This window comes from Phaethon lepturus, unplaced genomic scaffold (genome assembly GCF_000687285.1).
Source record: "Phaethon lepturus isolate BGI_N335 unplaced genomic scaffold, ASM68728v1 scaffold8698, whole genome shotgun sequence".
NCBI classification, from domain to species: Eukaryota; Metazoa; Chordata; class Aves; order Phaethontiformes; family Phaethontidae; genus Phaethon; species Phaethon lepturus.
The window spans coordinates 28,653-41,371 of NW_010558264.1; the positions used below are offsets into that span (position 1 = coordinate 28,653).

A 12,719-nucleotide genomic window follows, 5' to 3' on the forward strand; every position below is an offset into this window, starting at 1 on the left:
TTCCAACCGGTGCTGAACTAGAAGAAATTGTCTTTTACGTGCTGAAACTGTGTTGATAATCAATTGTTAAACCTTTTCTTTTTTTTTTTCTTCATGATAATCTCTCCAAAGGAGGTATTTCATGCTATGCCTGCGCACCGCATAGTTCAGGCTGTTGCGTCACAAAAAAAGATTGCAGAAGTGAAAGAAAGGTATTGGAACAAGGTTGTAAAAATAACCTGACTTCTGGAGTTTCTTGGTTGGACTGGGACTGCTTGACCCTGCGATTTTAATGTTTTTTCAAGATTTCCTTGAACCTACTTACAAAGTAAGCCTATCTTTCTCATGTTAATCTTGTTTTCTATTAACCATAGCAATGTATACAGTCAGATTAGTTGATTGATCTCTCACCAGATGACTCATATTCAGCACTTAAAGCTGGACAAAAATGAACTGACTTTCCATTATTTCACTTTTTTCTTTAAGACTGATCTCATCTTATTATTGAAACCATATTCCTAACAACCACAGTAGGATTTGTACCTTACTTTTTAGGAGCTGATTTTGCCTGTGAACATTTTCTTCCGAGAGGATTCTTGATGAAGCTTTTATATTGCACATACTATTGGAGACAGACATTTTTGGCTTCGGGATGCCCTGTGCTTGGATCTCTTTGGGCTTGGAGGTGCCTTTGGAGGGATCTCTCTTTTTCAAGGAGCCATCAGTAGCAGCAGCAGTTGACTTTCTGGATGCTGTCTCTGGAAGAGAGCCAGAGGCCACTGTGCTGCTCCTGCCCGGGGTGCATTGCTCCTGCTTGCTTCCTGACAGCATTTGTGTTCCTGTGAAAAACAGAAAAAACAACCCCAAATTCTATAGCATGGGAACATTTTTCTTCTCAGCCTTCTAGTCCTCATAAGTTTTATTTCCTGCAAAACTGCTTTTAGTCATATCTTTTAAAAGTTGTAACAGATACAAATTTTATCATGACTGCCATGCAGCTCTACTGCAACAAAACATTACTGATAGAAATTATCACAGAGGATACTCTTCATAAAAATAAACTGCCATTCTACACAATATATATACACTCTGATGGGCAGCATGGAAGAAGTCAAGATAGCTCTGACAAAAAGGTATGTTATGTGTCTTTGTCTTGTCTTTTATTTACTTGAGAGGAACATTTTAGATTGGCTAAACTTGGTCAAAATTACAGTTACGGATCCAGTGGTGGCTGTGACGAAAATGAGGTCCAAGTGGTTTCAGGGTCAGGGTTTTAACCTCTCTGTAACGGAGTGGCTGCCTCAGAAGCATCACCCGTCTCCATCATTTCTGGTGCCCTGTTCTACCTCTGTACAAAGCCGCAGCTGGAACCAGCAGCAAAATGTCCAATTTGTACAAGATACGCTTTCCCCTGAAGTTGTTTTAACGAGGAGGATGTTGCACAGCAGCTACAGCTGCAGGACCCTGCCATGTCAAAGGCGACGGCGCTAGTCGGGTAAGCTCTATGCTATACAAACCTTGAAAGACGATGCAAGCTGACCACCAGCACTGCCAGCAAAACCCTAGAAAACTGAGACTGTGGGCAATAAGCACACAGAAGTGTCCATTTTCCTAGGTGCATTTTACGCAGAGATCTGAAGGGAGAAGAGGTACAACAGTAAAAAAAAAAAAAATCAGAAAATGAAATCCAAATAAGTAGGGACAGCAGGGACAGGGCATCAGGATCAGCAAGGCAGGGAGAAGGAAGAAGCAGATGGGAATTATTTTATGTGCCTGTGAACCACTCGGCAGTGGTCCCTGGTAGTCAGGCACCCACACGGCCACGCACACAGCATGACTCTGCTCTTCCTTTTTAATCGTGTGCATAAATTGCCTGTTGGCAGTCCTAGTCACAGGCTGACCTGAGACCTAAAGATTTATGTAGATGGAAATGATCAATAGCTGTTAAAAAACTTTGAAGGAAAGCAACTGAGAGATTTTGGAGGTACAAGGGAAAAAACCCAACTGGTTTCAGACCTAAACAAACCAGGCAGGGATCGTCCCATTCTATATTGTGGATATAAGACATTTAATAAATGACTGGTGTTTCATGACAAACACTTTTTAAAAGCAGCCACATAATTCTGTTCTCTGCTGACTCATTCTCAGCAGCTGCCCCTCTCTAAATACTTTTTTCCAATGTCTTGGTTGAAGAAAGAGGGAAGATTAGAAGTGTTTTTCTCCTTTGATCCAATCCGTGAGAAAGGGTGAGATAGCACATCATGTTAGACACTTCCTTATCTCATAGTTATTAAGTAAATGAGATCCTGTGGTGCGGGAAGTTTTCAGTTCACTTTCCAAATCCTTAATCCACTCACAATAGATGAAAAATATTCTTTGCCACAAAATGATGGTCTCCTACACATATTAGTGCTCTGGATGGCTCATGTTTCATTTTGATCACCCTGTATTTCTGAGGAAATCAGAGGCATTCAGGTACAGCATCCAGCACTTTCCCCTTACCATGCAGATCAGAAAACTTTTAACATCTTAAATTCCTTTCTTTAAGTGCCCATACAAGGAGAAGGAACCAACTTCTCAGGGGAAGAAGAATCCCTAAAGATCAGCATAGACAGAAAAAACCCCACCTTTTTTCTAACAAAATTCACCGTGATGAACCCCATCCTAAGCAATTCCACAGCCATACAGAAAATCTGGTCAAAGCAAGGAAGTGCACACAGAGCTCCCAAATTCTAGGCTAGCATCCAAGCTCTCCCTCTTCTCTCTGGTATAACTTATTTTTCTCCTTGCTTTTCACACATTGCAAATATTTTCCTTATCTTTTGTCAAAACTTAGCTCTCTTCTCAGATGAAAACTGTTTTGATGCAAATACTCTCAACAAACTGGAGAGAGTCAGTTCTGTGCATACACTCAGTGGGAGCTCATGCACATACAGTGATCTGTTCCTTCATTCCCTGGCCGATCCCATACCTGCAGTTACACACCGTGGTTCTACAAACGTTTTATGACATACAGAGGGAAAAAACACTGGGACAGGTTAATGGGGTCAGGAGCATCAAAGAGGGTTTGTGGGAGGAGGGAGAAACGGGCAGCAGGGTAGGAGAAGATGCAGAAAGCAGCAGGTAGCATTAAGTAACTGCAGAGCAGCAGAGAAGGAAGTCTTTTCACAGAGGCAGCCAAGATACTACAAGGATAGAAGGAAAAAAGCAGAGGGCAGCTAAGCCACACAAAGAACTTGAATGGAAAACAGATTATCTCTTTAAATCATCTTTAAATTAAAATCATTTACTGGCCAGCAGAAAGCAGAGAGGAGAAGAAAAGAAAGCGGAAAGGAGAAAAGAGTTTCTGCCCATCCAAGGCAGCGTCACAGTAGGAGATAAGTTGCCTTCATATCAAGAAATGGTCTGTGCATCAAATGTGTGTGTTGTGAAGCCCAAACAGCTTCTCCAGACCGCTCAAACCACTGTCGTGTCCCCGGGAGAGGCTGTTTGCTATGGCTGGGCATTGGTACCCAAAACTGCAACACGAGTCGTCAGGGCAGTGGCGAAAATGGGCTGCAAGGTAGCAGAATACAACAGTGGAGACCAGAGCGAGCAAAGGGGTTGTCTGTAAGTCACATCTCTCCTCTTCGAATATGGATCTGAACAAAAGAATGAAGAGTTGCCTGGAGTATTCACACTCCATTTACTCCTAACTACCCAACTAGCTATTTGTGGATATTGGCTTCCAAGTGTAAGTACCATAACCTGCAAGAACTGAGAATTAAGCCCCAGGAATTTTCTTACATGTAGTGCAAGTGGAGACAGCCTTCCCTTTTGCACGGCACCCCTTTGCTGCTAAAAGAAATGCCACCAGTGGCATTCTGCCCATAATGTCCGGGGAATCCCTACAAAGATGTGGATTAGGAGAGAAGGAAAAGAAAGGCATGAACAAAACTAGGAATGGAGTCTAAAATTAGAAAAAGGTGGTGGCTGCTTCTTAGCAGCAACAAAAAGATGACTAAGAACGGATTAAAAAAAAGCAGGATTCTTTATGAAAGTCACATGTTTAAAAACACTGCATCCTTTCTGCATAAAAAGTGTCTTCCTTAGATCTTGTACTAATATTATAACTAAATCTTAATCCTTGTTAGATTCACAGTATGGTGGGTTTTATTTTTTTAGTTAATTAAGGCAATAAGAAAAGGTGTGCCTTGTTCTTGTCTAACATCGAAGACAATCAGAATAATAACGGAGCCAATTTGCCAAATTCTTTCCTCTAACTCCCTCTTGAATTAACCTTTCAATTCAAAAGGTACACCCAGGCGCAGTCAATCCCCAGGAAAACACAGCAAAGCAAACTAGACATGAGCTCCAAAGATCAACTCCCTCATCCTCGGAGCGGCTGTCAATTACCTTAACCAACGAATGCACATCCAAATGAGATTTAGAAAAAAAGAAAAAGGCAAAGGTACTTAAAGGTAAGATCACAGAGTTTCACTTTGTCCATGCTCAATCCATTTTTAATATACCGCGTGGGGAATTAAGACTGTTACTCTCATTAAGACTATCTGGAATTGTGTATCTAAAATCCCCACGCACCAAACTTGAAATATATATCCCCCTCTGAGAATAGCTAGAATTGTAACTGGATGACTAGCAATATATGTTTTTTCTATTATCCCAGCTGAAGAAAGACTTTAAAACTAATGAACAAAGACATGCAAGTGTAATGCTTTGGGAGATACAGGAGAACAAAACTCAAAGAAACAGAAGGCAAAATGACTCCGTTAATAAAATTCAGTGAATATAGATCCTAGTTGTAAAAGTTCAGCTGCTTATAGGAGAAAAAGTCAAGGAACGAAATTACATTCAGAGAAAAGTAATTTTTGCCTTATGCAAGAAAGAAAAAACAGCAGTTCAATTTTTAAATAACGACTTAGTGAAAACCATATGATACTGGAGGAGTTAAAAATATTCTGTAAAACCAGGGGTAGGTTTTCAAAAGCTCTTTTTTTAAAGAATCCTTGATCTCTGAGTAAAAAGAGTATATTGTTTTACTGTAAAGTATCTTTTTACATTTTCCTCCCTCTCCCTTCAGGGGTTTTTGCTAACAGGAAGTGACCCTGCATTACAGCAGGTTAAACTTGCCGTTCCTTGAAACATGGTCAATTCAGGCAAACATACACTTTTCCATTGTTACTACTTTTTTTTTTTCTTTTCGCTTTACAACAGGATAATGCAGCTTTTCATACTTTCACATAACACTCTTCCTAGCGTTTCAGTGTGGATTTTTGACAATCCATGACAAAGTACTTCTTTGAAAGTGGCCGAAGCTCATTTTAACAGACGCAGCGCTACAAATCCTCCACGACCACCAAGCGAGCCTGACGAGAGGCGGTCGGGGAAGGAGACACACCGCGTTGATTCACTGTGTGTCATTAATGAGATCAGACATCACCACTGTAGGTAGGCTTTACATGATAGACCACCTGCTGGGGTTTTCTGGGGGGTTGTGTGGTTGGGTTTTTTTCTAATTTAATAAAAGCCCCGTGCCCTGGGATGCTGAGCTCTCCTGGACCTCCATGTCGGGAGCTGACTCTGCCAATACCCCAAGCAGAGAGGAGCAGCAATTAACGTTCCTTAAATGTAAGAAACTTCTACCTTCTTCAAGATTTAGACCCAGGCATATGTAGGCGTAGGCTGTGCAGAGTCTGCACATGCCTCACGCAGGCAAGCAGCTATCCATAACCCAAACCAAGACTCCAGCCTCCTGATGACAAAGACTGATGACTCAATTTCCATCACGGATCAAGTATCACCACTCCTAAGCCATACGATCCTAGATATAAGTAAACAGACCGCATCATCTCAACAGTCTGGTAACACAGAAAAATGGAAACATTGAGAGCAATGACAGTATTATTAGTTATTTCAGTGTTTGTCACAGGGCGGAAGATAGGATGGATAATTTATTGCTCAGATCACTGCTGAGGAAAAGATATCACTTCTAATCAGTCAACAAGCTGCAGTCAGCAAGGGGTGCTACGAAGTTCAGATGTTTTTACTAAAATTTCTGCTGACCGGCAGTAAGACCTACGTCCCTAACTGCCTTTTGATGTTTGTCACATGGCTGATTTGCAAGAGGCAGCGTCAGATGCTGTCCAGCATTAGCATCCATGGAAACGATCTGAATTGCAAAATCCTGACAGTAATGTAGCTCTGCCCATACTCCCTGATAAAAATGTAACACTTAACAAGGTCTTGGATTTACCTTTCAATAAAAACACGGGGCTGGATCCTGAGAAACTGGGCTGGGCCATGTCCTCAGCTCCTTTCCCAGAATTGTAAGGACCCAAAGTAAAGGCAACTTTGCAAGCTTGAACCAGATCAGCCAGACTCACTCCCAATGAATATGTCGTTGTACCTGTACTAAGGCATCCTCAAATCGCCTCGCCTGGTGAGGATAAGGCTTAATTATCTCAGCTATGCCAATAACACCTCAAGCTAAAAGTCTAGATTAAAAAATTACCTCTAACAAAAAAGGTTGGTTTTTTTTTTTTAGCTTGCTCTTTTGTTGTTTTGGGGTTTTTTTAATGACCTTGACAGCTGTGGACACGTTTTCAGAAGGCAGATGCTTTCTTTTTGCAAAAGCAAATATTTGACTGTAGAAAGTTGTAATAATTTAAAAGAGAAAGCTTATCAAGTGTACCTAAGAGCTATTAGGCTTCAAACGTATAATCCGTCCGAAGTAGGAAGAGCCTCTTGATGTCAAGAAACAGCTTGTTTACAAAAGGCTTTTGGCAAAATTAGAGTCTAGTCCAACACTTAGCTTCAGAGCAAACAATCCCATAATGCAGCTAATCAACAGCACCTAACAATAAGTCTCTCTGTGGTGACTGCCAATTTATTTTCTCGAAACACTTTGCAAATAATTATCAATCTTCTCTCCTGGTGTTAAATAAGGGAACGCCGCTTATTTCAGGGAGCTAATGGGTAGGAACGTGCTGCTCAGGACAGGATGTGACGCACCAACTCCGACTGCGCATGGAGAGGCTTGGTGGAACAAGGGCGTAATTTGCAATGACTGCACCAGCAAAAAGAAAACGTTCCTGTGTGGCACCTGCAGGAGATCATCTTACACTCTGAATCATGAGAGTGTATTATTGCTGCAGAATATTTTAGTGGTCAGGAAATAATCCACCCACATGATTTGATTCGACTGTTTGCACCAGTGAGTTCCCAACACCCAGCTGTTCGAGAATAGCGTTTGTATATTTTGCTAACATTTTTCCCCATTGCTTCCTATGCGCAGGATAAAAGGAAAAATATTCGCTTTTCATTAAACCTTTCATAATTTGGAGGTTGGTCAAGCACCTGGTAATTATTTTCTCATTGAAGATAATCAGTCTTAGACTCATGCCTTGAATCATCATTGGTTTTGTTGTCATGCCTTTTTGGCCATGCTATACCAAAGCTGTGTCTTTAATGAACCCAACACTCCCAGGCAACTGGTCCTTCGACGGCAAGGATCTCTATTCACACCATTAAGAACCATGGAAATGGTTATTGAAAATACTTTGAAATTTGCTGCTGTACTTTTGAGACATTCTCTGTAACATCCGTGTAACAAAACCTCAGACAGACATCCACGTTTGCATTTCAAGGGTGTCATGCTGGAAGCTATCAGGTGCTATTGTAGTGACTCAAGGAGTAATCTGATGCAGTATGACTTTAAAAAAAGTATTCGGGATGATTCAGAACGTTTAAATGGTGATTTGCAGGGTAAGAAATGTATCGACCACTTGGTATTCTCATCATGTCAAAGACACCTAGTTGTTCAGCTCTTTCTGACAATTTACCGCAGCCAGACTGAGCCGAGTACTCATTTCACAGACTGCAGAAGAGTTGCTCCTAGTTTCAACCTAGTGTGAATAAGGGGAAAATGAGGCCCTCTGCTCCACTGGCATAATTCAGTCACTGAATCCACGTAGCCCATCTCTTTCTCTTAATCATTATTTTAATGATTCTAGTATTCAGTCCTCCACTACTTGTCCTGAGTGCTAACGAGTGACTTGGCCCCTCCAGAGTCTTTCACTTCAAATTGTCTCACATTTTTACCAGCTCTGACAGCTCAAGATAGAAATGTCCACCCTGAGCAACATGGAAAACAGTGGAAAAATCAAACCCTTAACTTTCACATGCCAAAACAAGGAAAGCTGAACTTAAATTTGGATCTTCAGCAGACAGTATGATCATCTTTGGAAAAATAATTCTAATTTATCATCTTCACTCATAGAAATGCTGTCCTTCACATCATTAACAGGGCAGATATCCTATCTTCTAGGGAAACAATGACCTTTCTATCCAACAGGTTCATTGCTATGTCCCATGGTATAAAACTGAGGCTTTAATCTGTGAAAGGCATGCTTCCTGAAGGTGGGGAGCTCCTTCAATTCCAGTCACATTATTTTATGGTCATGTCCTTAAACAAGTGTAAAAAAACCAAACAAAACCCCTTACAAAACCAGAAAAAAACACCCCCCACCTATCCATGGCTGCTTGTTGCCTAAAACCACAGAGAAATTGTTAAAGAGCAATTAGCTCCATAGGAAAATGAATGCTCTATTCACAGCCAGGGTCACTGTGACATCACAGTGTCACCGAATCACCAGTGCCATCATTGAAAACCAGCCTAGCGCAGCTTTGCCTTACACAAACTTGAGCATCAATTCTCCCTCTTGCTTACATCTGTTGCCTCCGACCTCCAGTGGTAGCTATGCATCCGTATGATGGGGCCGAAGTCTGCATCACTCTTCCAGGTCCCGTACCTTTTCTAAGTGGAGTAAGAAGGAATACCCCTCCACACTGATCCCTCACTTCTCCTCTTACACCTGATGAGCGTCATCACCTCTTCCTTTGTCACACCAGATGATGGGGAAACTGTCAGCAGGCATTTGAAACAAGGAGCAAAGTTCAAGAGCTTGGTACACCATAAATGTAATGAGCCCTCCAGAGAAGAGGAGGAATCCCCTTCCTTTTAAAACACATAAAAAAACTCCAAGATAAGGAAAGGCAACTCCTATTGCCCATCACACAAATTGGGGTCTGTCATGAAGGCTGGCAGCATCTTCCAGAGTCACTCATAACTGAGGACTGTCAATACCTTGCTGAGTTTTCAACCTCTGTGAGGACTGAATCCTCAATTTCTCAGAATCTGATACAGTACATGAAGGTCACATTGCAGTGTGACACAGACCCAATGACACCAAATGTCTAAGCTAAGGAAAATTGACAACCTCTTCCATTTTAAATTTACACCAGATGAAGTGAAACATCAAAGGAGCTCCTTTTAATGGGCTTTTTGGCATGTGGTCCTTTGTTCTTAACAAGTCAGCACCACCTGCTATGTCCGTAATGCCAAGTCAGTAATGTCCCTGGCCAGATTCGCTGCTGATGTAAATCAGTGTCGCTCCTCTGAAGGCAGATATTTCTATTGGTTGACATCAGCTGAAGATTTGGCTCCTCACGCTTAGCAGGTGCAAGCTAAAGTAAAATCTTCTGTGCCATATTTCACATTTCTCCTGTCTTCACCATCACTACTTCTGTACACATTCTCAGGCTGGAGAGTTAATTAATATCAGCTGTAGCTACTCAAGTTTCTATACAATAAAGTCCATGTTGTAAGGAACAGCTTTCGTCTAATTATACCTTGTTTGTGTATATATATATTTCCACACACACACAGAGTAATCTTGTACTCTTGGCTATTGCATGGTGACTTTCCCCATAAACAGAAGATGAGGTGAGAACACCAGATAGGCCACATTAATTCATCGCAACATTTCAAATACTATTTGGTGATAGAATATAAATACTATTAATAGTCTTCAGTCTTAAGATTGCCTACCTTAGCCCATCCTGATTACCATGAGTATATATTACTTTAAAGGTGACTGTGCTGGACATAGCCTCATACTAGCTCCTATGAAGAAAATTAACTCTATCCCAGCCAAAACCAGCAGATTGACCTACAAACATTTTCTTGATATACAAACGACTCAAATACCAGGGGATTTCAATGTGTATTTGAAACAAAAACATTATTTTGCTTTACAGGTAGCAGTGTATTGAAATCCCACAGCACCAACTGTTCTGATTTTACTCCAGTACAAGAGTATGTGTGTGTATATATATTTATATACACACATGCACAAAAAAATTAAATAGCGCTTGAAACAAATTAAAGTCTAGTTATTTACTGCTTAGTAAACATGCTGCTGGCTTCAGCACTTGTTAATAAAACTCTTGTTTAAGAAGGAAACAGAAGCCTGTAATCACCTGGGGACATTCAACACTCCAAAAGCCCAAATCCCATCTTCGTTTTCCCAATCCACTGTTCTGGGTTCTTTTAATTAAGTTATACTTTCAAGTCACCTGCCACTCTCTTTGGGAAAAGTACAAGCAGCTACAATACCAGCTCCCTGATCTGTCTTGTTCACCGATTTAAATGTGTTCCTCCACTTCTCAAGTGCTGCATTCCCGAATTCTGCAGCGCAGCCTCCCTGGACAGCCCCAGTGCCCAGGCTGGCTCCCAGTGCCCACACCTACTGCCGCCCGCGTTCACGCCCGCCGTCACAACCATCACCGCCGCGTCATATTCACCTTCCATGCCTGACTCATGCATACGTCATAATCCTGATGTCCCCACTTTTGGGTAGTTCTCATATGAGTATGATTTACGAGATGCCCTTTTGTCATCTCTCCACACCCTCCTCACGCTGAGTGCCACATCCTCCACGTCTTCTGTATCTCAGCGTAGGGCTGCGGGAGCCAGCACAGCACCTACCACCCAAACCAGATTTACGTTTCTCTCCACATCAGCTGCTCTTCCTTAATAATTCTGCACGGCAGTTTTGGGGATGACAACAAAAGAAAAACAAAAGTGTAGATGTTATAAAAGTTGAAGTGTTAACAGAAATCATTTAGCTTTATAACACAGCTGAGTCTTGTGAAGGTGCTCAGGCACCAAGACATTTACGATTATCTAAGGTTAAACAGGTAAATTTAGATGTTGGCGTTTATAATCTTTCATAGTAAAGTGATGATACTGTTTAATCAAGAGGTCAAACTTAAAGTTATCCCATTTTTATCTCTTTGCCCCTTTTTATTAATTCAGCATAGAGCCCAGTAGACAATATATTGTAAAAGATGGATGGAAAACTAGATATTCATGTGGAATATATTCTTCATAAAAGGTAGGTGAGAAATTAAGATTAAAAATGCTCCTGTCTTCAGCAGAAACAAGACTAACGTACCTTGTATTTATGAATCGTCAGCTACAGAAAGGAAATTGCACTTAAAAGCAGCATTAGCAAGTTCTCTCAGCTTGTTAAAAGCCATGACTGAAGGCAGGGTGATGCTCATCGATCACCTGTGACAAGGACCTCATGGAGCTTGGCCTGGGCTTACCCTTGATCATATCTCTGAGGGGGGTCATGTGGCTCTCAGTGGGGACATTTCATATTAACGGGTACACGTTCCTTAAGCTGCCCAAGGGATGTAAATGCTGGCCCCTCATTAAAAACAAACACAATTATGTCCTACAACTCTATGTCCTCCTGCAGTTCAAGTCTGACTTCATGTGTAACATGGATTTTCCAGCACTTATGGTCCAATTCTTGCAATAATGCAAGTAAAGTACCCAAAGCAACGGAGGCAGTGGAAGATACAGTCCAATCACAAGATCATATTCAATCCTTGGGATGCTATAGCATGTAACATGGCTTTGAACACTGAGTCCAAGAGATTTGTATTTCTAGGTATGATTACCATCCATGAGCACAGCCCCAACGTTTACGTTTCTTTAATATTCCTAAAATATCCTTTTCACATGTGGCACATTGTGGAAATATATACCTCTGGAGATTATCTGGGTTAGCCTGCTGAAAGCAGGGCGTTAGATTAGGTTACCCAGCTCCATGTAAAGCCCAGTCTTGAACACTTGGATTTGAACATGAAAAAGTATGCGTGATATTATAAGTAGAGTCATCATTACATCAGTGAAGTCACATGAAAAATTAGAAAAAAAGACACTCTGAAGAGGCCATGACTCAACTGGCCCTATAGGAAACGGCAAACCTGGCCCCAGTACCTGTAAAGCAGAGAAGTATTTGGGTGCTCATTCCACTTCAGATCCTAATACGGCAGCATATACATCCTGGAAACTACATTTACAGATCTCATACAGAAATGTCTAGCCTTGAAAGTAATTTTTCTTTTCTCTTTTTTTTTTTTTTTCCTCATGGTGATGTTATTACCATTTGTATTTCTGCTGGCAGGAAGGTATTGCCCACAGCTGCAAACTAATACAAACTCAAACTTTCTGGGTCATCAGAAATGTGATGGACAAAGCACTCTCCGCAGTTCCTTCAGCCATAAGATGACTATGTTAAAGTATTAACATGGTGTCAAAAGTTGTTCACTGTCACTACTTTTCTAGTTCTTCCTTCTGTTTAAACATTCCATTTCACAAACATTTCACTGCTTAAACATATAGCAGACCAAAGCTTAACAGGAATCGATTTGAACTAGTAAACATTGGAGGAAACGATATCTAAAAGAACTGGGAGTCTGTAACGCTGTAAAGGACTTTGCTGATGGGGTAGTTATTTTGCTGGGCTTGTAAAGCATCATCTTGCAATATAGGTCTTGTAGTATTGAGCTGTATATGCAGAACTGCCACAGCAAAAAGCAGGAAT

General features: G+C 41.2%; 1 protein-coding gene across 1 annotated transcript in view; it reads right to left on the reverse strand.

The window, feature by feature from the left end:
* LOC104625388 (chromosome unknown open reading frame, human C10orf90) overlaps positions 1-12,719 on the reverse strand; it is a 68,896-nt gene that overhangs the window by 16,306 nt on the left and 39,871 nt on the right. The window contains exon 4 of the mRNA XM_010293000.1: positions 528-818. Within this exon, the coding sequence (XP_010291302.1) occupies positions 528-818 (291 nt within the window). The remainder of the gene's footprint in view (positions 1-527; positions 819-12,719) is intronic.